Raw genomic sequence first — 24,300 nt, 5'->3', positions numbered from 1 at the left:
ACTGCCTGATTCAACTTTGGCAATGTAAAGCCTTTTTTACCATGCCAATAAAGCTATTTAAACCTGAATTTCTCAATTGCTGATTAATTTGCGATGTAGAGTTTTTGAAAGAGGAGAGACACGACTTGACCACAGACCACGTCTCTGTTCATAATATGTAAACACTCAATTATTTTGAAGTATCGCCCTGGTCGCAATATTTATTCTGATTACTTTAGTGTGATAAAGATGACTGATAAAGCTATTATAGCTAGTATGAGTAACAAAATGCTTTTTCTGTGTCCATATTTGACTAATAATAATAATGCAATAATAATGCAAAATTGCACTTCAAATGAACATTTCTGAGAACATTTTTTATCTTTAACAGTCTTTAATAATAAATATATGTCCAAATTAAAAACTTAATACATGCAAGTAATTATGAATGAAAACATCCAGCAACTAGGGAATACACAGCCATATGTTTATATATAGGGCTATACAGCCATCTACTGGTTACACAACAGTATTATAGATGATAAATGCTGCATGACTCCGAGGTAAATATTTAGTACTGTAAAATCCCTTAAAGCATTTATATAATTTGTTTGGAATAAATATTTTAAGTCTGCAACTTGTTACTGTATGTGGGAGCTCAAAGCAGTTTGTATTGTTAGATTATAATACATTTCCTCTCTCATTTTCCAGGGAGTGGAGCAACTTTTCCATAAACAAAATTCTGATGCTGACACAGAGGATGGAGTGATAGTACCAGAGATCCACTGTCCCTATCAGACAATAATCTTACTTTGTTCAGACACATCACCTTTGAATGACTGGGATCTTGATCTTCAGACACCTGATTTATTTTATTTTAATATTATAAACTAGCAAATATTTCAATTTCCTCTAGATTAAAACAAACACAGTTTACAAGTACACAAGAGGTTGCCCTTTATTCTTATTAGTCTATGCTGATCTTGGATTAGCATACCAACAGCATATGAATGTTAAGGGGATAGTTCACCCAAAAATAAAATTCTCACTTATTTTACACACCCTCATGCTGTCCCAGATGCATTTTACTTTCTTTCAACAGATAAACACAAATTAAGATTGTAAGGAAAGTAATCCATCTCTGCGAGTCCTTTAAAAACCACACACAGTGACCGTGACGGTAACCCATGCGACCTCAGTGGATGAGTCAATGCCTTCTGAAGTCAAACAACAGGCTAGATAAAAGAAATACTAATATTGTAAACTGTTTTAACTATTTAAAATATGAAGGTATTTTTGGTGCAAAACTACTGAACACATGGGAGAGCGGAATTTGTAGCTGTAGAGCATACCCACACATGTGTATCAATACATTTGAAGTCACAGAGAAAATTTTTTTAGGAGTTGTAAACTTGTAGATTGTTTTCCTCTCCTACAAACACAACACAACAGTTACACCTTCACACATTCTTCACTGCAGGTGCACAAATCCTAGTCTACGAATCACACATGAAGAAACTCATACGCTCACATTTTTTTGTACAGTTGCTTTTACAGTTGTACAGTTTTCTTTCTTTTGGTTTGGTTTGTTTTTGGTGGATGGTAACATTTATAGGAATACCAGAGTAAAGTAAAGGTATTTTATTTGCCCAGTAGGCATAATTGGAAGCTGCAGTGAGTCACAGAGCAGGTTAATTAAGTAAGGAATAATTGACGACAGGCCGTTGAATTATTAGAAAAATAATGCACACCCGAGGTGGTAATGCGGTCACGACTCGAAGCGGAGTGGCCGTTACACCTCGGGTGTGCATTATTTTTCTAATAATTCAACGGCCTGAAGTTTGGTTTTATTTTTTCTGTTTGACTCTGCGTTTACAGGCAGGAGTCATCTTGGAAAACAGTCTCGACTAGTCGAGCCACGAACGCCGTGCTACGTGAGATGGTCGATATGAATTACATTTGTGAAATCTAACATAGCACGGCGTTCGTGGCTCGACTAGTCGAGACTGTTTTCCAAGATGACTCCTGCCTGTAAACGCGTAATGTACTGTCTTTATAAAGTATCTTCTTATTAAACTGTCTGTACACTTACAAAGTTCTCAATGCTTCGGTTTGCATTTTGAGCCTTGTAAGTGGTATTAACTAGCGATTTACTTTTACTTACACTATGCCCCATATACTAGCGTTATAAGCTAATCTGTTTTTAGAGATAAAACTCTTTACATTCGATTATCATGAAAACGCATCCCAGGGAACGATCGACTCGGTAACCATGTGTTAATTGTCCCTAGGTTCATTTTTCACCGGAATTGTCCTATAAAGTTCATACAGATGACCCTACACATAGCCAATGCTGTGCATATACTCCAGCGCAGCTAAATATTTATCTACTCCCATGCGTGTTGAGGGTCCCACTGGGTCCACAGCAGCACTAAGTCCAGCTAGGTCATCAGGTCTCAAAGGGCAGTCACTCTCAGGGACATGGACACCACAGTTGGGATCACAGGGTATAAGACCACTACTTTCCCAGTCAACCAAAGGGATGTGCAAATCCTGTAACATAAGTTGTCATTACTTCACCTGCCACAAATGCATGCTGTTTTGAATATAATTAACAAACATGTACCTCATCATTGTACTCTTCAGAGTTGTGCTGTAGACCCATGTGCCACAGTTGATTAGGAGTGAGATTTCTCTCAGTTGAAAGGGGGTGATTGTCCCAGCCATCTCTGATTCCATCAAGCTTTGCTTGCAAGCGGGGAATAAAAACATAATGGCAGCTGAATAGATGAACACTACTGGACAGGTCAAGTAGACCATCCCCTTCCAGCTGGTGCAGCACATTGTAGCATGTGGCATGTGGCTCAACTTAGACGACCAGCGCACATATTAAAACTACTTAAACAAATGTATAACGGTGAATGACTGCAGGGGGAAGATAATAATAAGAAAAAACCCATACCTTTATTGGTCCTTCACATCACCAGCGCGGGAAGATGGTAACGTTTTTTTTTTTCCCCCGCTTTCTCGGTCGTGCGCCGACGGCTCAAACGAGCTCTTCTGATTGGCCGAAATTCTCTGCTCTCTTAACAGGGCCTGCCGCTGCCTCACAGATGCACAAATCACTTTTGCTCCACATTTCACGGAGTATTATGGTGCAAAAGTGAGAGCGCGCGGAACTTGTCATTTGAAGGCGAAAAAAATGCGTTTGAGACTCGTAGCAGCAGATTCAAACAGTTGAAGTAATTGGACTTGCGATTATGTTAGAAAACTATCCAAGAAAAGTAATGCATTTGTGACCAGATATTCTACAAGTGTGCAACTCTCATTGTATGGATTCACATATTAATTTGCGGGTGTGTAAAATTGGTCCGTGACTTCACATTTTTGATACGGGTGTGTGAATGCGTTTTGCACCATATTCACTGCAGCAACTGTACAAAAAAAATGTGAGCGTATGAATTTCTTCATGTGTGATTCGTAGAATAGGATTTGTGCACCTGCAGTGAAGAATGTGTGAAGGTGTAACTGTTGTGTTGTGTTTGTAGGAGAGGAAAACAATCTACAAGTTTACAACTCCTAAAAAACTTTTCTCTGTGACTTCAAATGTATTGATACACATGTGTGGGTATGCTCTACAGCTACAAATTCCACTCTCACATGTGTTCAGTAGTTTTGCACCAAAAATACCTTCATATAAAAATCACTTCCGACCAACTGTCTTACGTACATGGGTTACAATCCACTTGTATTATGGACTCACAGAGATGGATTATTTCCTTAAAACTCTTTGTCTATGTTTATGTGAAGAAGAAAGTCATATACATCTGGGATGGCATGAAGGTGAGTAAATGATGAGAGAATCCTCATGTTTTGGGTGGACTATCCTTGTACAGCTTGTGTCCAGTCACTGCTTTGTTACTTGTACTGCAACAGGAACTGTTCAAAGAATCATTGCATCATTTAAAATGTATTCTGTATTTGTAATTGTGCATTTTGTATAGAAATGTATATCATGAGAATACTGTGCATTACATGTATATTATGCAGTTAATGTTTTGTGGATTCTGGTCTTTCCTGTCACAACATAATTGCATCCAAGACTTTCACTCTGATACTTGTGTATATGCTTTAGTGACAATAAAGAATGTAAATTTATTTGAATTCATATTTTCAATTACATTCATTTAACTGGTTGTAGAAGTCACAACTGAAACGGTTGATGATTGTTAAAATATATTTACAATTTTAAATGTTAGAAGATAGTATTAATTAAATGAAATAACTAAATACAATTATCAATAAAAAAATGGCAACAAGAACATTCTTTGTGTTACATATGTAGTGAAATGCCCTTTGAGGTCTGTATCTGACAGCAGGCCACAATTGTAATTTTCTCATATTGTTTAAATTACTCTTATTTAAGTGATCATTAATTTTGATGGTGTAAATGTATATCATGCTAACAATGAGTAGTGTGATAGCCGTGATAGCCATGGTTGCCAACCTTGATTACCTGGTTGAAGTGAAACTTTCTTGACGGCTGAATATATCACACACGTTTGCTAGTATTCTCTTTAAATTGTAACAGCTCAACCTAATCAGAGCCTAACATGGAAAAGAATCATCAGCAATAAACAAATATTCTCAGAAAACATTGGACACTACAATATTTCAAGTATCATATACAGTACTTTAATGTAGGCCTACAATTACACCTGAATAGACTGAATAGATCTCTTGTGCTCCTAAAAGCCTCTGTCGACTAAGTAGTAGCAGCAGGTAAATACAGATCAAATTAAAAAACAAACCTAACTTAATATCACTAAAATGAAATAGAAAGCTGCGATTACAGACGCTTAAATCCACACATAAACACACCACTGACGTCTTCACTTCCAGGTGAAGAAGCTGTCAGTCAAAACCTTAGTAGCCAATGAGAACACACTGCCACTAGCCCCGCCCCCACGAGAGAAATGTGTCAGAACGGCGAACGAAAACTCCAGAAGCGTAAACGAAAACTTCAGAAGCGTAAATGAAAACTCTGGAAAGCACATTTGTAAGTTCAGATCAGCGATTGAAATATGAGAAATAGTTAGCAAAACATGCAGTGTATTAAAAACGAAGTCAAAAAAATTGGCTGCGATTTATTCTTTTTCAGTTTCAAAGATATTTTATTCAGTTTCAATTTATATTTTTATTAGTTTCTTGAAAAGCTATGTTCATTATTATTGGCACAAGAATAATTCCATAAATAAGGGGCAACAGGCAAGATCTATTCCTCGACCTCCCTGACTTTGCACAGTGTCTGTGCGAGAAGGCTCATTGGGGAAAACGCATACCTGCATAGGCCCTGGGGCCAGCTGTGTGCCAGTGCATCCATGCCGAGGGTCCCCTTTGGTCAGGGATTAGAACAACCGGCAGTGGGACGAGTCCGGAGAGGCAAACAGGTCTACCTGTTAGGCCCTGAAGAGGTCCCATATCAGCTGGACCGCCTGGGGATGGAGACGCCACTCTCCCGGGGCCACAGGGTGTCGTCGCCGGGTATATAAGTGACACGGTGCGACCTCAGACCTCAGATGCTTCTGACTGCATAGGAGGAGATGGCGGGCGAGTTGTGGCATGCGGTGGGAGTGTAGACCACCTTGATGGTTGATGTACACAATGGTCGCAGTGCTGTCCGTATGGACCAGTACGTGCTTGCCTAGTAGCGGCTTTCTGAGGCGGCCCAGCGCAAGGCGTACTGCTAACAACTCCCCGCAACTGCAGGCCTGGCTCCCCAACTGGTGGTGGTGGCATATGCCATATGCCCCAGGAGCATCTGAAAAAGTTTTAGTGGGGCCGCTGTTCTGCTCTTGAGTGTATTCAAGCAGTTCAGCATTGACTGGACACGTTCCTCTGTGAGGCGTGCCGTCTGGTGTACCGAGTCCATTTCCATACCAAGAAAAGAGATCCTTTGCACGGGGGCGAGTTTGCTCTTTTCCCAGTTGACCCGAAGTCCCAACTGGCTGAGGTGACTGAGCATCATGTCCTTGTGTTCGCACAACTGCTCCTGAGGGTGAGCTAGTATCATCCAGTCGTCAAAATAGTTGAGGATGCGAACACCATGCTCTCTCATGGGAGCATCCTAAGCGACCTTTGTAAAGACACGACAAAACAGTTTTGTGCTAACCTTTTGAGAACATTATGCTAACACTTTACAATAACAGGGCATGAATAACCATGTACTAAAACCTGAATTAATAGTTACTTCTACATTTACTCATGATTAGTGAAGATATGAACTAATCATGAACCAATGAAGAGCAATCCTTAACTATGACAGGAGTCATAATTATACTAATGTATGTTAGTACATGTTTGATGGTTAATGCATTAATTAACATTTAGGGGTAAATTAAATCAATCAGGCTCCGTAAGAATAAATAAGAAAATTTTGACTTTGAAATACATTTAAACAATGTATTAGTCATAATTTAAACTATTGACATCAGCAGCTTCATCATAAACATTACTGAAAGGCACAGGATTCGTTTTTCATTAATTTCACTGATCCTCCTTATCAAACATGGAAAACGCTAAATATACAAATAATTTATCTTAAAAGCTCCTAATCTGTTTTGTGATATTATCTTTCCCATCAAACTAAACCTACTGTGACTTACAACAGTTCCTGAGGAATTGGTTCCCAAAAAAATAGCCAAACAGGAAACATGAACTACAGTCAGGGGAACGTTTGCTGGGATCAGTACAGTCACTCTCCATCCAGACACATGGATTGGCACCATGATGATACTATAGCCTACCTCTGTTCTCTGACTTTTTGAAAAGCCACACAACATTACTTAACTGGGCTGAATACGAGTTGTAGTACATGTGTATTTGATAGTAAGTTTATGATAAATCATGAGCTGAAATTGGTAAGTAGTTAACAGTGAATTAATTATGACGTGCCCCCTCAAGTAAAGTCATGACACAGTCATGCATTAACAAGCCATTAGTTGATGTAAGTGTATGGTTAGTTAATCATGAGTTAGTAGTGATGTGCCCCCTCAAGTAAAGTCATGACATAATGATGCATTGACAAGCCATTAGTTAATGTTAGTGTATGGTTAGTTAATAATTAATTAATTATGATGTGCCTCTGTAAGAATTGAGAAATTAGGAAATGCCGGACAGTCTGTTTGAAGAGCAACCAGACCCTGAGAGGACAAAGGACCTCTCTGGAAATTACCATTTGAACTCACCATTTGAGAGGCAAAGTCTCACCTCAGAACACATCTCTCCCCCTCTTCCTCACTCCCCCTCTCACATGCTGAGACCACATGTAAATCACCCAAGAAAATGTATAGTTTAATGTGAAAGATTATCACAGAGTATTTTTCATGTTTGGTATCATTTAAAATGTCTCAGTGCGACTGGTACAAATGTCTAATTTCCAAATAAGTAAAACAAAAGGTAATAAGGTTTTTAAAGGGGTCATATAATTAATGGTACATGCACTTTTACAAGTTGATTGTACTGAAATGTGTGTTGGCAGTGCCTGTACACAACCATCATAAAATGATAAAAATCCATCCAGTGTTTTTTTTTTTTTAATCTTCTTATATGTTTTCCCCTCTCTCAAATCAAGCCGTTCGATTTTGTGACGTCACAAAATCGACGCCCCTCCCACGATTGTTGATTGACAGCAGCGTTTCAACACAGACCCGCCCTCGCTCGTGAGCGAGCTGTCAATTATAGTCGGCGCGGTCATTGTTGATACGCTGGAGCATTGTCCATGAGCAGAATGGCGTCTAAGCGATTGTGGTGTTCTGTTCTTGGGTGTAATAAGGAACCTAGAAGTCTGAACCGCTGAAGACGCAGTGGCTGAGTTTGTTTTCGAAGGGAATATTCCCCACGATCAACGTCAATGCTTTCATGTTTGCGCAAATCATTTCACACACCAGACTGCTTTACAAACGAGGTCAGTATAAAGCTGGTTTTGCTAAGAAGCTGCTCCTGAAAAAAGGATCAGTACCAACTATTCGTGTTCCTGCTGCACCTCCAGAGGAAGAAGTGAGTATAACGTTTTATTAACCTTTATATTAATATTTATATTAATCTTTGCAAATCGCTTGCTGCACGCTTCACGATGAATGCGGCTGTTTACACTCAGGGTACATTACGGCATGTTTTCTATGTACGACGTTCTCAATATAATTCATAATCCCACGTTTATAATGAACAACGCGTTATGGTTATTGTGTTATTGTGTTACAAACGGTGTACGCACAGAACAGAGGGGCGGGGTGAGCAAAGCTCATTATCATTTAAAGACACATGCACTTAAACGGCGTGCTGAAAACAGAGCTGTTTTTGACCAGGTAAAATTAGTGTTTTCTTACAATACTAATGAGAATTTTTAATTATAGTATATTACAAACTTTTAATTTAGACCCTAAAGAATCACATTAGCTTGTACAAAAATGGCATTATATGACCCCTTTAAGAGTTTATGGATAACTGGCACACAAGGAGGGGTTGGCCTCTAGACAAATGGTCTCCCTATACCCAAAGGTGTAACCTCTGAATGCAAATTTCTTTTGTTAGTAAATGTTTCCATGTTAAAGAGTTTGTCTATATAATGAAATGCAGCCGGTGATTCGGGGCCTTTCTGTATTTCAGATTAGCCCGTGAGGCTGAGAGTGAGACCTCTCAGCCTCATGTATTTCTTAATGTTGGGTTGCATCTCTTCTCTTTATTCCAGAGCATTTGATGTTTTGTATCGATTATCTTTGAATTGATTATGAAATTGGCATGATACATTTACCTGACATAATAAATTGTTACATTTGATTATTCTAACTGACTTTGGCATTATTTTCATTAAAGAGTTAAAAGGAATAGTCAAACATTCGCTCACATTTAATGATGCACAGATATCATTAAAACCTTTTCATTTATGGAGTCAGATGAAATAACGAGAGAATACATATTCAAATGTATTGCATTTAATCAGAAAATACTTTGCCTCGAGAAAAGGACAGTAACACGTTAAGACCTTCCGCGGTGGTCGGATGCCGGTTTTGGGCTGATCGAGCGCGAGCTTACACCTCCTCAAAGTCATGACACAATGATGCTCTTACAAATCATTAACTAAAATATGAACATATACAATAAGAGTGTCATCCTTATTCCTTTACACCCATTGTACAAAAAAAAAAAAAAAAAAAAAAAAAAAAAAAGTATGTTCTTTTATTTTAATTTATACAATTAAACATATATGGACTTAAAAGAAAGCCCAAACATACCCGTAAAGACACATAAGGCATGTTTACATGTAAAATAGGACATAAGCTATAAGCTAATGCTAATTGAAGCATATACATTTAAACAACAAAAAATACAGTTAATTACTGTACATAATAGGGGTGGGCGATACAGCCTTTTATATCACGATATTTCAAGAATATTTGCAATAATGATATTTATGATGATATAAAAGAAAATAAATAGAACAACGTTTTATTGGTGATTGCAGCTGGCAGGCAGCAGCATTTATTAGTGCAAACAAAATGAAGGGCATTTTCCATTATTTTCCAATGAGCTACTGTCATTGATGACAGAATAACATCATGGTGCAATAGTAGTGACAGTCACACAGCATGAGTCAAATGTAAGCAAAGTAAAAAAGTAGCCTTGGTACAAGTTGGTAGTGTTTCCCCTGGATATTTTAAGTAAAAGTACAACATAACTCCTTGACATTTTAGTTTAACAATAACTAAAGTAAATTAACCTTGCAACTCTTCAGGAGTCTGCACAATATTGTCACCTAATAAAAATGACCTAAAATTTTAAGTACAAATGTAAACAAACAGCAGCGATCCAAACAAAATGGATTTATTGCAGTTCATCACTGAGAAGGTTTGATCGCAGATTTAGTCGCAGCAAACAGCGCAAGCGGCTCGTGAAGGAACACAGACCGACCTAATGGCACTTAATTCATTTAAGCAGATCTCAAATGGAGATCGCTAAACTGCAGTGACTACTTATCATGTTAGAAAGATCCCGCGCGCAGGGTTGCCAGATTGCAATGGTTACGTAAAATACCGGGAAGAAAACGTGTTCTTTTAACAGAAAAGCTCTGATTGGGGGATTTAATTTGTTGAAATCTGGCAACCGCACGCATGAATGCTCGTAAAGCGGCTTGTTAAAGGTGCTCTAAGCGATGTCACGCGTTTTTTAGGCCAAAACATTTTTTGCCACATACAGCAAACATCTCCTCACCATCCGCTAGCTGCCTGTCCCCTGAACACACTGTAAAAAAACGCGGTCTCTGTAGACAGCCCAGGCTCCACAAACGGCAAGAAAAACAAACTGGGATAACCCGCACCACGAAACATAACAAACTGCTCCAGCCAATAACCGACAAGAAGAATTTGGGGGTGGGGTTTGGGGGGTTAGTGCGCGGATGAGGAGGAGGGAGGGTCTAGCTAGCCTCCGTTTTGTTTGACAATACTTTAAACGTCAACATGAAGTGACGTCACCCAACATCACTTAGAGCACCTTTAAAACAATCTGTAATTGTTTGTCGTCTGTTTAGTTTTTTTTTCCTGACAAAAACAGAGTGATTTTGGTCAAGTTTACATTTTTTTTTAACTACATGTAGACTTGTCTTTCGTCATGGATATTGCATGTTTATTTAGTCACAGTTATCGTTTAATGACTTTGGTGTTATCCACCTTATTCCTACGCCCCATGAAGCTTTGTGCAAATTATGGGTGTAACTTCCGTTAAAGGGGGGGTGAAATGCTCATTTTCACTCAATCTCCTGTTAATCTTGAGTACCTATAGAGTAATATTGCATCCTTCATATCTCCAAAAAGTCTTTTGTTTTATTAAATTTTTAACAGAAAGATAGACTGTACCGAGTCTTTCCGGAAAAAAACGAGCGGCTGGGGGCGGGCCCTGTGGGCGAAGCTTAGCTGTGCTAACGCGCCAAGCTAGTGACAACACACAGAGACATTTGTTCAACAAACAGTTTTACTCACCGTCCGGTTCCAACGCACGACCGCGAACCTTTATCATTGTGACTGCTCGATCCTTAAGCATTAGACAGTGGTTCCCAAACTTTTAACAGGCATGTACCCCCTGAGACATTATAGATCTTCCGGAGTACCCCCAACACCACCAATTGTTAACAAGTTTTTATTTTTTTTATTAATATTTATTTTTATCAATTTTGTCGAGAATAGTGAATAGAATCATAAACATATGATACAAATCTAATCAAAAGTCAACATATGATACAAATAGGGCTGTGACGGTGACAGTTTTTTTACCACCGCGGTAGTAATGGACCCAAATACCGGCGGTGTTGTGGTGGTCTGGGGGTTGTTTTGAAATAAATAAAAAAACAAAACAAAGAAACAACACACTAAAGCCTGTAAAGCACTGAAATAAATATCAGTAAATACTGGTAACTTACATAATATAATAAAGTTGAATCTATTTAAAAATAAATAAATAAATAAAAACTTTCGTTAAATTTTCCACACAAAGACGCGTGATACAGCCTACCGCTCTGCTCTTTGAGAGGGATGTGGGACACGAGCAGGAAAGAGACCATCGATCTATTTTCTGATATCTTCATGTTTTCTACTTGTAAAAGGTATGAAGAGCGAATTCTATCTTCCACAAGGGCATTTAGCCACTGATATGGCATTTAGGCTATGTTTGCGCGCTGCCAGAGAAAGCCAAACTAAAATCACCCGCGCGTGTGAAACGCGCTTTACAATCGAACTTGACGCGCCTTACCAATTATCATATGTCTAATAACAAGCACAAACTGTGTTAAAAAGAATTTGACGTACAAGTAAAAGTGTAGGCTATCTGTCCTAACACAGTAAAGAATACGAAAATAATCGACCTAAAAGCGAACAAAGGAAGAAACGTTTATAATCCCCTTTGGAAATGGGTGAGACGCGAGTGAAGATATGGGAAAAGAAACAAGAGATTCCATGCAGGGATGAGTCACGATTTTTGAATATTCGATTAGTTGATTTAATTATAGAATATCTAATGTTCTAATGTCTGTTGTGCGATCATTCTCTAAAATAAAATCTCCATGTTCTGGTGCTGATGCGGTGGTGACGAGTTCATGTAACCAGAGGGTGACGCTGCCAATAACGCACATAACAGCTCTCACAAAGAGCCGGCAAAAGTAATGATTATGAATGTGTCAAATGTAGCAATGAGACATTTGAATAGTTTATTAATAAAGTGTTTGTTTTTTTGTGTCAGTGTTAGTTAGTTGTTGACGATGCTGACTCGTCATCTTTGCAGTGAACGCGCCTATAGAGAGAAATGCACACTTCATACGGATTACATGCATAATATGCTAGTCGGTTTATTTTCGTTTTGAATTGTTTTGTTTAAAAGTAGACGGTTCAAGCTCTCTATAAGGAATAACTAATGGAATATTTTTAAATTCGCTAATAATCGGATGACCAGATTGCAAACCAGAATTCAAAGCCGAAAAAGCTTAAGTTTATGGGCTCACGCACAACTCTCTCATTCGTCATGAATTCAAACTTTTCCATGGCTGCGATATAACATTTAATTGCTAACCTATTATTTCTTTTGTAAACAAAGCTTTGTGTGTCATAATATTAATGTAAAACAGCATTCATTTTTTTTTGGCAAACCACGCTGGTGCTACTCAGCCACCGCGGTGGCGCTTTACAACTGCGGTAGTGCGGTTGTCAAGATTACCGGCAATTCGCGTACCCCCTGAAATCAGTCCACGTACCCCAGTTTGACAACCGTGGCATTAGACGATCTGCAAATCCGTCGATATGGGCTTTGTTTATAAAACAATCATCGTCGAAATGTAGGGAACAACAGTCTTACACAACTCCGTTTATGCTCAGGAAAACAAACTCCATCCACGGGTTCCTTAACGCTGGGTTCTTTGGGAATCTGTGCAGGGTTGTCTTGCCCTGGCAACCAAAAACACACTTCTTTGGTGACATTGACTTCCCAAAAGCCGGGCAGGGCGCTTTGATGGCGAACTGCTTTCACTCTCTTGCTCTGGTCTACGAGTGCGCGCGCGGCCGCGATCTTACCGGAGAAGTGCCCTTAGGACCCATATAAGGAAATTCCGCCCTATCTTACGTAAGACAGAGCCATACTCGAAAAAAACTTTCCGAAACTTGTGACAACCCGGAAGGAGTATTTTTGTTCCAAAAATACTCCTTCAAACGTACAACTTAGTTTTTGAAACTTTGTCCATGTTTAGCATGGGAATCCAACTCTTTACCAGTGTAAAAAACTCAGTATGCATGAAATAGCATTTCACCCCCCCTTTAAGCTGTAAACAATCAGTGAAAAAGGCTCGCTCTATGAACGCAATACATTAAAAAAGTGTCACAATGAGATGACATTAATCTACTCATTAATCTAAATTGCATTTACCTGTGAAAACAAACCTGGAAAGAGACGTGAGGATTTGAGGAGTATAACGAGAGATTCTTCGTGCATTCCAGTGAATTATTAATGGAATATCATAAATTAAATTCGGGGGAACAGACCACAAATGTGCAGTATATGTTGTCCTTTTTCATACTTTTACAGCGGATTGCAAAGGGAAAAAAGAAAATAATCACGAGGAAAAGAAAGCAGCGACTGAAAAGAGCTCTTGCAATAGATATTCTTGTTAAAATACCAAGTATAACGTTATTCTCATGATGTCTGAAAATAAATCATGAAGGAAAATGTTGTTGTGCGCACTAGGGAATGTTAGCCTAATTCGCGTCGCTATATCATTGATATCACGATATGACACTTTTTTTATCATGTAAAAATATATACCGGTGTTATCATGGACGGTATGATATGGCACACCCCTAGAACATAGCCTCCTGAAAACTCCCAAATACAAGATACATGCAAACATGTCTTTAATCATTAATTCTGTTTACCAAAGCAGTCAACATTTATAAGATTAAAATGACAGCATTGCCATATGTACACAACTAACATGCCGAGCGAGCGCAAAGTGCGCCACTAATGAGTGTCTCACCAGAAACAAACCCTACATACTGTAGTTCCAGGAAGAAAAGTAGCTAAACCTAAACATAGGCCTAAATGAAGAAAACGGTTTAGATCAAATTACATTTATTAGTGGTAGTTATTAGTCTATTTTCTACTTTTGGTTAGACGGATCTGTGTAATTAATGGCTAAATAATCATGTACCATTTAAATTATTTGTTACAAAACTGCAGATGGCAGATTATGATATTACAGTTTAAATTATGGCAGTATTACATCATATGTTTAATTCAAATTTAGATTACTTCTTATTTATTCTTACAGAGCCTGATTGATTTAGTTTACCCCTAAATGCTAATTAATGCATTAACTATCAAACATGAACTAACATGTTTAAGGCTGCTGTTATTAATGCATGAATCATTATGACTCCTGTCGTAGTTAAGGATCGCTCTTCATTGGTTCATGATTACTTTATATATTACTTTATATATTATATCATATCTTATATCATAGTAACTATTAATTAAGGTATTAGTACATGATTATTTATGCTCCGTTATTGTAAAGTGTTACCGACATTATTAACCCTCTACAGCACAGCGTTGGCCTCAGGCAACGGAAAGTTTTCTTAAGCCCTGTTCAGTACATGTTACTTTAAATGATTGCAACCAATTAGAATGTTTGAAAAAGTATCAAAGAACAGTCCAATAAGGTTTGGGAGTCACTATCAAGCACCGTTTGAAGGTGGAACGTCCTTTTCTGACACATGGTCACAAGAGCACATGGTGTGAGAAGAAGGCAAGATTATTTGCATTAGTAATCTTATTTAAAATGACATGAACTGTACATAAAAATATGTGTGTGTGTATGAAGATGTAGAGAAGCCTTTTGGCAGGTTTTATGAAGTTTTTTTTATTTTGCATGTTCACAAATTCAGTTTTTCTTTTTGTTGCCTTAGGGCAATGTTGTGCGAACGTCAGCTATTTGGTGGAGAGGAGACCGTGTGATACAGCCAATCAGTATATATATGGGGATGATTAGGATACATGAAGTAGCCTACATGATATGACATGACACACTACATGATACAAACCTATGTCTGTCTGTATCAAATCAAATATATCAATGTGTTTCAAGTGTTTTTCCCTTTTTACTTAAAGGGCCCCTATTATGGATTTTTGAAAATGACCTTTCATGTAGTGTGTAACACAGCTCTCAGTGAATGAAAACATCCTGCAAAGTTTTGAATCTGAAAGTGCACCGTATATAAAGTTATTGTATTTCAAAAGTAAGAGTCGACTCTGAGTCAATTAAATTAATTGTTTTTCAAACGAGTCATAAGCCGTTTCGTTGTGACGTCAAGATGAAACATAAGCATATTGCCTGCCCACTTATTGCACGCGCAGACACCAGAGAAAACTTCAACCTCAAACTTGCAGCTGATTCCTGTGGATACTGGACAGCATCATGTCAAGAAGACGCTGTGCTCTACAATGTGAAGGTAAAGCCAGTTTCTATTCACTGCCCAAGGACGAGCATGTGAAGAATCAGTGGTTAAAATTCATCTTTACCACGATATCACAGCAGTATATAATCCTAAACTTTTGCTGTGTCCCCTTTATTTTACTGACGACTGCTTCTCAAATCTCGGAATTCAATGCAGGATTCGCAAACCGTTTTTACTCTTGAAAGATGGTGTTCAAAAAACGTAGTTTTGAGTTTTATATTGTGTAGATCTGCTAGCTGGCTAACTCACGTTATCACTGTCTTACTGAAATACTTCTGCTAATCAGTTGTGGACCACTATTACCTATAACTGTGTCTATTAATGCAGATTGTCTGTCATTCTCACTACTTTGAGGAAATATTTGAAGAGTTCAGATGCAAAAGCCTCTAAGTGCCATCTGAAATATTCTTCTAGAATGATCATTTTTATGACGCTCGTATATAAGTTCAGTAATTTCACTTAAATGACAATGAAAATTACCTATGAATGGTCATTTAAGTGAAATTACTGAATTTAAATATACAAGCTTGATAAAAATGATCAACATTCACAACTTTTGACAGTGGAAACGGAAATAAATGCGTACCGTACTGTACCGTACCGCTCAGTGGAAACGAGCCATTAGAGGCTTTTGCATCTATGAACTCTTCATTTGTTTTACAAACGTTTATGTTACATCAAATCAATCACTCTAGAGCTCGGCTAATGTATACATTGCATACATGCACTGTTATTGATACAGTTTCCACGTATTCACCGCAATATATTAGAAAAATACTCTGTAAATAAATTAGTACAAGTAAAATAATCGGTTTGTTGATGGACACGCACTTGTTAATGCTGATGGTGAGGAATTACAGTTGCAACATCTCATACAATGTACCTCAAACTGAGTAGCTTATCACTGAGAAACGTCCTGCTCGAGTTGTCCTTGCGATGGAGGTTCGGTCTGAATGAATTCTTCCAATGTTTCATCATCGGACTCGTGCTCGCATTGATATGGTCAAATCGACGTCATTGTTCGTTACTGTGTTTAGTTTACGGTTTAGGAAGCCTCAGGACAGCTGACGTTGTTATGGAAATGGGCGGTTATGTTTTGTTTTCGAAGCGCTGTACGCGCTAGGCCAATCACAACAGACTGAGCTGTCTGGCCAATCAGAGCAGAGTAGCTCGCGGAAAAGAGGGATTTAGAGAGATTGATTCATCTGACGAGTCGTTTGAGAATCATTGAAAATTAGGTTATGTGCAAATGTATATTATGAGGGAAATTAAACAGATTTTTTTTATTCATTTTTTTAATTTATTTTTTACCTTTGATGCATGTAAACATGTTGTAGGAGACTCCACAACAACACTAGGAAACTTTAAAATAGCATAATAGGGGCCCTTTAATGATTTCTTGACATTTTTGAAAAATTATTTTGGGGTCGGGGAAGGGGGAATTATCAATAAATCAACAAATGTTCCCAAATGAGCCAAGAAATTATGTGGAATATTTTTTATCATGTGCCATCAAAATGTGTAAAGACCAGTTAACGTTTCATTAACGTTACTGGAAGAATGTTTGTTCATAACTTTGAGAGAACCTTACCATGAAAACGCTGCAGCGAGGGATGTTGGATCGTTCTGTTGTTGAGGAAGATGCCCCCCTTAACAACAATGTGGATTTACTTTTAAACTGTAACATATTTAGATATAAATATTGGATGGTGATGCATCCACCAATGTGTTATTATAGGAAATAAATTGAAACATTTGCTAATTTAGTTGTTATAGCACAAAATGTCAAATATTAAAGAGGGGTAAGTCCAACATGTATGAGCAGGACGTACGTCTCCGTGATTAAGCCAAGCAGGTGTAAGTGCCAAAATAAGTATGAATACTTGCCATACTGACGTTGTGTCGAGATGATCGACCCTCATATTCCAGCCTTGCATTTTAGCAACATTTTCAGAGGCAATGGCCGGGTACTGCATTGCCAAGCGTTTACACCCACCCAGGCTACGTGCGCCCTCTTGTGGGGTTATTCTTTTTTACTGACCTACTGATGCATTGTCCTGTGTCAGCCACAATAGTACCATCCAGCTCGCTTTCTCACGCAGGATATCTGCAGAGTTTTTAAAAACTTTTTTGCTTTTTTTAAAGACCTGCAAAATATGATAAATTATGAAATTAAGACAAAATAAGATATTAAAAGTCATAAAATGTCATAATAATAAGATGTAGCTGTGAATTGGTAAAATATAGGCTCTGGAACCATATACTGTAGGCAATAAGTAAACGATTAAAATTCATGTACGTGTTAAGTTGTGTTATGACTTTTTATGTCATAATGTCAACTTTTTTCTCATAATAATGTTTTTTCGCAGAATAGGCTATATATTTTTAAGGACAACAAATATATTTGTGATTTAACATTCCTGTTCTTCCATTTGTGTTGATTCATAGTTTTGATGACTTCACTATTATGGTAAAAATGTGAAAAATGGTACATTTTGGTAATCATAAAAAGAAGTATTTGGGTTGATGAGTGGGTATATAGGCTACACATAAATTATGACTAAATACAATACATTTCTTGCACATGCATTCAGGCACAATTAATATAATGTGCAAATATTAAAGAGCACAGCTTGCAACACAATCCAAAATTAAGAAAACACATCGTAATTATTGTAAGGCCATTATCACTAATGTTTTCCATAACTTTTGGGTGTGTTGAAACTGGACACACACACACAGACCTAACTGACTGTTATTATCATTATAATAATTATATAAATTATTTATAATATGCAGTTCGCTATGTAACCATTCTTAGAAAATATAGTTTTTATTTGATTAAAATGTTAAATGTGACTCGAGCAGTGGGATGATGAGAAGAGTTTATAGTCCATCTTTGGTGAAAATGTTGATTTGGTGGATGTGGGATTTAAAGTTTTAATCAAGGTGTATCTCGACCGGACTAACCAAATTTACACACATGAATGGATGATTTCTGTATAATAATTTTGGATTTTTAACAAATGACTTTAGTTACTGTTCTTTACGTTGGTTTCCTTTAATTCGATAAACCTGTTTCGTGACGCAGGCCTCTGAGCAATGTCATTTCCAACAAATGTGTCTTTAGGTTTCTTTGGAACCAGATTTTTTTCAAAAACATGCAAGGCAACTTAACTTCTCATTCGGGTCAAAAATCTCAGATCATGTCACAAGTTTCATTTCCTGTATTTTCAAACAATACTTTTTTTAAATGCCCTCTGAGACACTTCCTGATATCCAACAGGACAAGATATATTTATGCAATTAAGTTGTAATAATAAATTATCATTTTAATACTTTTCTAAGAACAGTATCTCACACACTCTGACCTCCTTCAAATCTGAAGTATAATATTTTGTTAACAACTTATTGTGTTCAGAAAATGAAAAAAGCATGTGTATACTTAATCAACATAACTGAAACATAAAACCTCTTAAGAATTATAAGAGATAAAATGGTTTTTGGGAACTTTATGATTTTTGTTTTGTTTTATTTGTAACACTTTACCAATTTGTTAACGTTAGTTAACTACATCATTTAACATGAACTAACAATGAACAATTCTACACTTTAACGGTCCTTTATGGTAAAACTTTTCAATAAGGTTTCATTAGTTAACATTAGTTAATGTATTAACTAACAATGATCAATACATTTGTTACAGTACTTATTAATCTTTATTAATGTTAGTTAATAAAAATACAGCTGGTCATTGTTTGTTCATGTTAGTTCACAGTGCATTAACTAATGTTAACAAATACAACCTTTGATTTTAATATTGTATTAGTAAATGTTGAATGCTGTAGAAGTGCAGTTCATTATTAGTTTATGTTAACTAAGGTAGTTAACTAATGTTAACTAATGAACCTCATTGTAAAATGTTACCGTATTTATTCTTAATGTTTGTCTCAACATGAACTAATGCATGTTTAAGATCTAAAGTTGTATCTGTTAACATTAGTTAATGCACTGTGATCTAACATGAGCATGCACACTTTTGTTAACTAACATTAAGGTTAATAAATGCAGTAAAAATATATATTTCTCATAGTTAGTTCATGTTAGTTAGTGCTATTTATTTATTTTAGCTTCAGGTCTCAAAGGTAAACCTTACTAAATAAGGGACAATTGGAAATAGAATACCTCGACCAGTAAATGAAGTGGTGAATTTGAAGAATTGTCAATTAATTATTGTATTCTTTTGACATAAAATAGAAATATGGTTGACTTTAACAAAAATAATGAATAAACGTTATGGTTCATAAATCTTTAAATTACTGTCATAGCTTGCTTAATATTTTCACACCATGATGACTACTTTGTCATCTGTATGTTATTTACAGTCTGGAATATGCTGCTGTCATCAAGAATCAGAAGCAAGGTCACAGAGTTGTATGTCGGACTGACCTGATCTTGGGATCATCTCGACTTCGGACGCTCTGGTTCCATGGATGTGTTTTTCTCCAGTGGAAGAGGAAGTCCTGAGCCTTTATTAATCAGCATGAGGCTCTTCATGAGCACATCAGCCTGGAGCCTCCTCACCTCAGCAGAACATCTACTCTTCTACACACACCGTGAGTTCTACACTTTTAATGACTCTAGCTTTCAGTTAGGAATAACTTTCCTCTAGTTTTTTACTCTAACTAGGTTTTAACTAATTTCTGCATATTTCATGTCATTACCAAATTAAAGTGCACGTTTGAAATATGCATTCTAATCTAAACATTTCATTATATTCTGTTACAAAGAAATGTTTAGTTGTTTTTACCAGATTTCTGCTGGGAATCTTGATTTGCATCTATTCAGTGTTACCGTATCAGGGTTTTATGTAGCACATGGATATTAAAATGGAAACTTTGTAATGTTCATCCAACTCATGGGTGATTTATTTCAGTTATTGAGCTTGTGTAGACTTCCTCATTGTTCCCACTTTAGATGCACATAACTTGAGATTTGAGACTTGAGCAAAAGTAATTGCTATTAAGCAAAAAAAAAAAAAAATTACCAGTGCTGGGGAAAGTTATTTTTAAAAGTAATGCGTTAAAATATTGCATTACTCCCTAAAAAAGTAAATAATTGTGTTACTTAGAAACTTTTAATGGAAAGTAATGCATTATGTTACTTTTGCATCACTTTTTCTCAGTTGGACTGGGCTTGCTTGTTTGTTTTCAAGAAAAGAAAAATAGATAGTAAAAAAGAAAAAGATTTTCGCAGATTTAAAGGCCCTTTCACACCAAAAGTGAAATGAATAAGAAAATGCAATTCACGCTTGTAAAGAGCGCAGCTCAAACAAACCTTTCAGCTGTGCTGCCATTGTGGATCAGAAGAATCAGAAGAAAGTTCAACACTCTTACTTCAGACAATTAAACACAAATGTGATGTCAATTTTGCCAAGGTCAAGGTCAGCCACAAGGACATTGGTTAATAAAGTGAGATTAAATACATAAAGTATAGTTAACATATTTAACTATTGAAGGTTTGCATAAAAAGTGAGCATATCACTGTTTTCATTCATTTTGAGGGATACTGAATCTGTTTTGTGTGCAAGTGAGAAGAGTAAATGACACAACGCCTCTGGCCTTACTCAGGATTTATCTCAACACGGGGACAGGGAAAATAAAGTTACTTGCATTATTTATCTGAAAAATGTATGTTTTGTTGTAATTTTTAAAGTTATGCATTACTTTACTAGTTACTTGAAAAAAGTAAGCTGATTATGTAACTCACATTGTTTCAAAAGCTAACTGCTGCCCTTTTCAACTTTCTATTTATCAAAGTATCCTGGAATAAAAAGGAAGCATTATTGATAATAATCAGATATGTTTCTTGATTTCTGAAGGATCATGTGACCCTGAAGACTGGAGTAATGATGCTGAAAATTCAGCTTTGATCACAGGAATAAATTACATTTTACTATATATTCACATAGAACAGTTATTTTAAATTTTAATAATATTTCACAACATTACTATTTTTACTGTATTTTGGATCTAATAAATGCCACACTGGTGAGCTTTCAAAAACATTTTTAAAAATCTTCCCCCAAACTTTTGAATGGTAGGTAATGTTTTAGAGAAGTGTTTTGTGATGAGTGTATGACAGGAAGGCCCTTGCTGCTGCTACCACATTGCTGAGTTGAGAATGATATTTCATCAGTGCTTTATGATTCTCACAGTTTCACTGAGAGTTTGCTTTCCCTAAAATAGTCTAACACCATATTGCATCAGTTTCTTCCCACAGGGCAAGACAGAAAGAAATAGATAAAGTCTTGATCATTCAACACACATGTACAGTAGACACATAAACACACACCTACTATCTGTCCATTCCTCTGCATCTGGCAAGAATCACAGATGTGTATCTCAGACAAACAAAATATCTGTATACTTCAAAATTCTCTGTATTTTAAAATCTAACATTAACATGATCTGTCCTCCAGGCAAACATCAAGACATCTTGTGTCCATCATGAATAAACACATTAAGTCATCTGGAAAGGGCCGTGTTCGCTTTGCCAAGTCAAACTCAGATGAGCATAGACCACCGACATTCGAAGCGTTTGACACCAAGCTTGTGACACCAAGAGCACCCAGTAAAGTTCTATTTGTATTCTTATTCATTCATATTCCATTGAAATGTTTGCTATGTGAATCAAGCATTCAGATGCCAACACATTTACAGGTCAAGGTGTATTTTTTCCTTAAATCACCCCACTAAGAGGACAATATCACTGTGTTGTCTTTGCTCATGTCTTTACACAAACTTAGCAACTGCCGAACTGTGCCTAGCTAACAAGGAACGTTCTCAGAAACTTGGCTAATGTTCCGACGAGGTTCTCTCAAAGTTAAGGACAAATGTTCTTCCAGTATCATCAACAGAACGTCCATTCAAAGTTATCTGGTCTTTAACAATACTCTCAAAACTTTAACACAAAAACATTATTAATGCCTTATTCATGGATTTTTTTACATTTTAAATCAGTTAGTTGTTTGTCTAACTTACTGGTAACACTTTACAATAAGGTTCATTAGTTAACATTAGTTAACTACATTAGTTAGCACTCGTACAGCATTTATTAATCTTTGTAAATGTTCATTTCAACATTTACTAATACTTTATTAAAATCTTGCTAATATTAGTTAATGCACTGTGAAATAACATGAACAAACAATGAACAGCTGTATTTTTTATTAACTAACGTTAACAAAGATTAATAAATACATTAACAAATGTATTGCTCATGGTTAGTTCATGTTAGTTAAAACATTAACTAATGTTAACTAATGAAACTTATTGTAAAGTTTTACCAACTTATTTAAATGTTACAACTTGTTTCGGAATGTTCCAAGAAAATCCAAAAGTAACGTTCCCAGAATGTTTGCAGAATGATAAAATGGAATGTTTCCTTAACATGTGCATAGCCAAGAACGTTTTGAAAACATTAAATAAACTGAACGTTCAGGGAACGTTCACTAATAATGTTTTCATAACGTTAGCCAAATGTTCTTACAACATATTTTTGTTAGCAGGGTAGATGCTCATCTATTGTCAGTAACCAATAAGATTAGAGAAAGGATGCCATTGCCTTTAAATATCACACCATTTTATATATATCGATTTTTTTTTTCTTCTGAAACTATTAGGTCAGATTCTGTTCAAAGCTGCGATAATATTGGTATTCAAAAGATCATGCACAATTTTTTTTCGCCTTTTTTGCAGCAACGCAAGCTCTCTCAGTATTGGATGTTGATATGCATGCAGCAGAGAACAAGAGAGCCCACAACACCATCAAATACAAGAACACCAACCTCATTGTGCGCAGGAATCAAGAATTCTTCATCACCATCAGCTTTGACCAACCCTTCAATAACCAGAGGGACAATGTGCAGATGGAGTTCTTGATTGGTGAGCAGATATTTTAAACCATATAATTTCCAACCCTCATGAGAAAACTATTTTGCATGAATTTGTACAATGTGCTTATGGATTTTTTTTTTTTGTTTTTTTTTTTCACCACTGTGATACTATGGTAGGATAAAAGGACAGCAGAGAGCCGCTGTGCCTCTATAAGGGATAGTTCACCCAAAACTCACATGTCGTTCCAAACCTGTATGACATTGAGATATTTTGAAGAATGTTCGTAACCAGTTGAATTTTGGTGACCATAGACCTTTGAATTGACAAAAAACTTGAAATCATCTTCTTTTACGTTCCACAAAAGAAAGTCACACAGGAACTACACTAAGGCTGAGTCAATAATGACAATTTTCATTTTAGAGTGGACTATCCCTTTAAGAAAAGAGAGCGTGGTGACCCATAGTATTGTGTCTACTTAATATTGAACCTGACAAAAGCTGTGGAGGTGCCCACACAGCAGAGGAGGAGGAAAATAATGACAACAAGACATAGATAGGCCTGAATGACTTGGCTTGAAATTGTGAACCAGAAATAGACATACTGAGATGGAATTACATCTGTGATGTTTTTAATGCTTGAGAGGTACATAATCTTACAGAGGACAGAGCCATTAATGGACTGTGCGTAACTCTCAGACAAACAATGATACCTGAGAAAACATCTGCCTGTCTTCATTAGAGACTTGCACACGTACATCACCCAGAGCGTAGTGCCATGCTGCAGTTAAGTCAAGCTGAATGATTGAAGCGATGCTCCCTTGGCTGTCGCCGCACCATTTAATTCAGTCTCAGTGTCAGCTTTGCGTTCATTATTGGCGG

The 24,300-nt window shown here is 36.7% G+C and overlaps 1 protein-coding gene across 1 annotated transcript in view; it reads left to right on the top strand.

Moving 5' to 3' along the window:
• LOC307153186 (coagulation factor XIII A chain-like) overlaps positions 1 to 24,300 on the top strand; it is a 131,389-nt gene that overhangs the window by 96,501 nt on the left and 10,588 nt on the right. Inside the window, exons 3-4 of the mRNA XM_079862419.1 lie at positions 22,006 to 22,157; positions 23,285 to 23,470. Coding sequence (XP_079718545.1) covers positions 22,034 to 22,157; positions 23,285 to 23,470 — 310 coding nt within the window. The 5' untranslated portion in view covers positions 22,006 to 22,033. The remainder of the gene's footprint in view (positions 1 to 22,005; positions 22,158 to 23,284; positions 23,471 to 24,300) is intronic.

Source organism: Squalius cephalus (assembly GCF_949319135.1).
Source record: "Squalius cephalus genome assembly, chromosome: 25".
NCBI lineage: Eukaryota > Metazoa > Chordata > Actinopteri > Cypriniformes > Leuciscidae > Squalius > Squalius cephalus.
The sequence above is the reverse complement of the archived record's forward strand: the minus strand, read 5'-3'. Positions and strand labels throughout refer to the sequence as shown.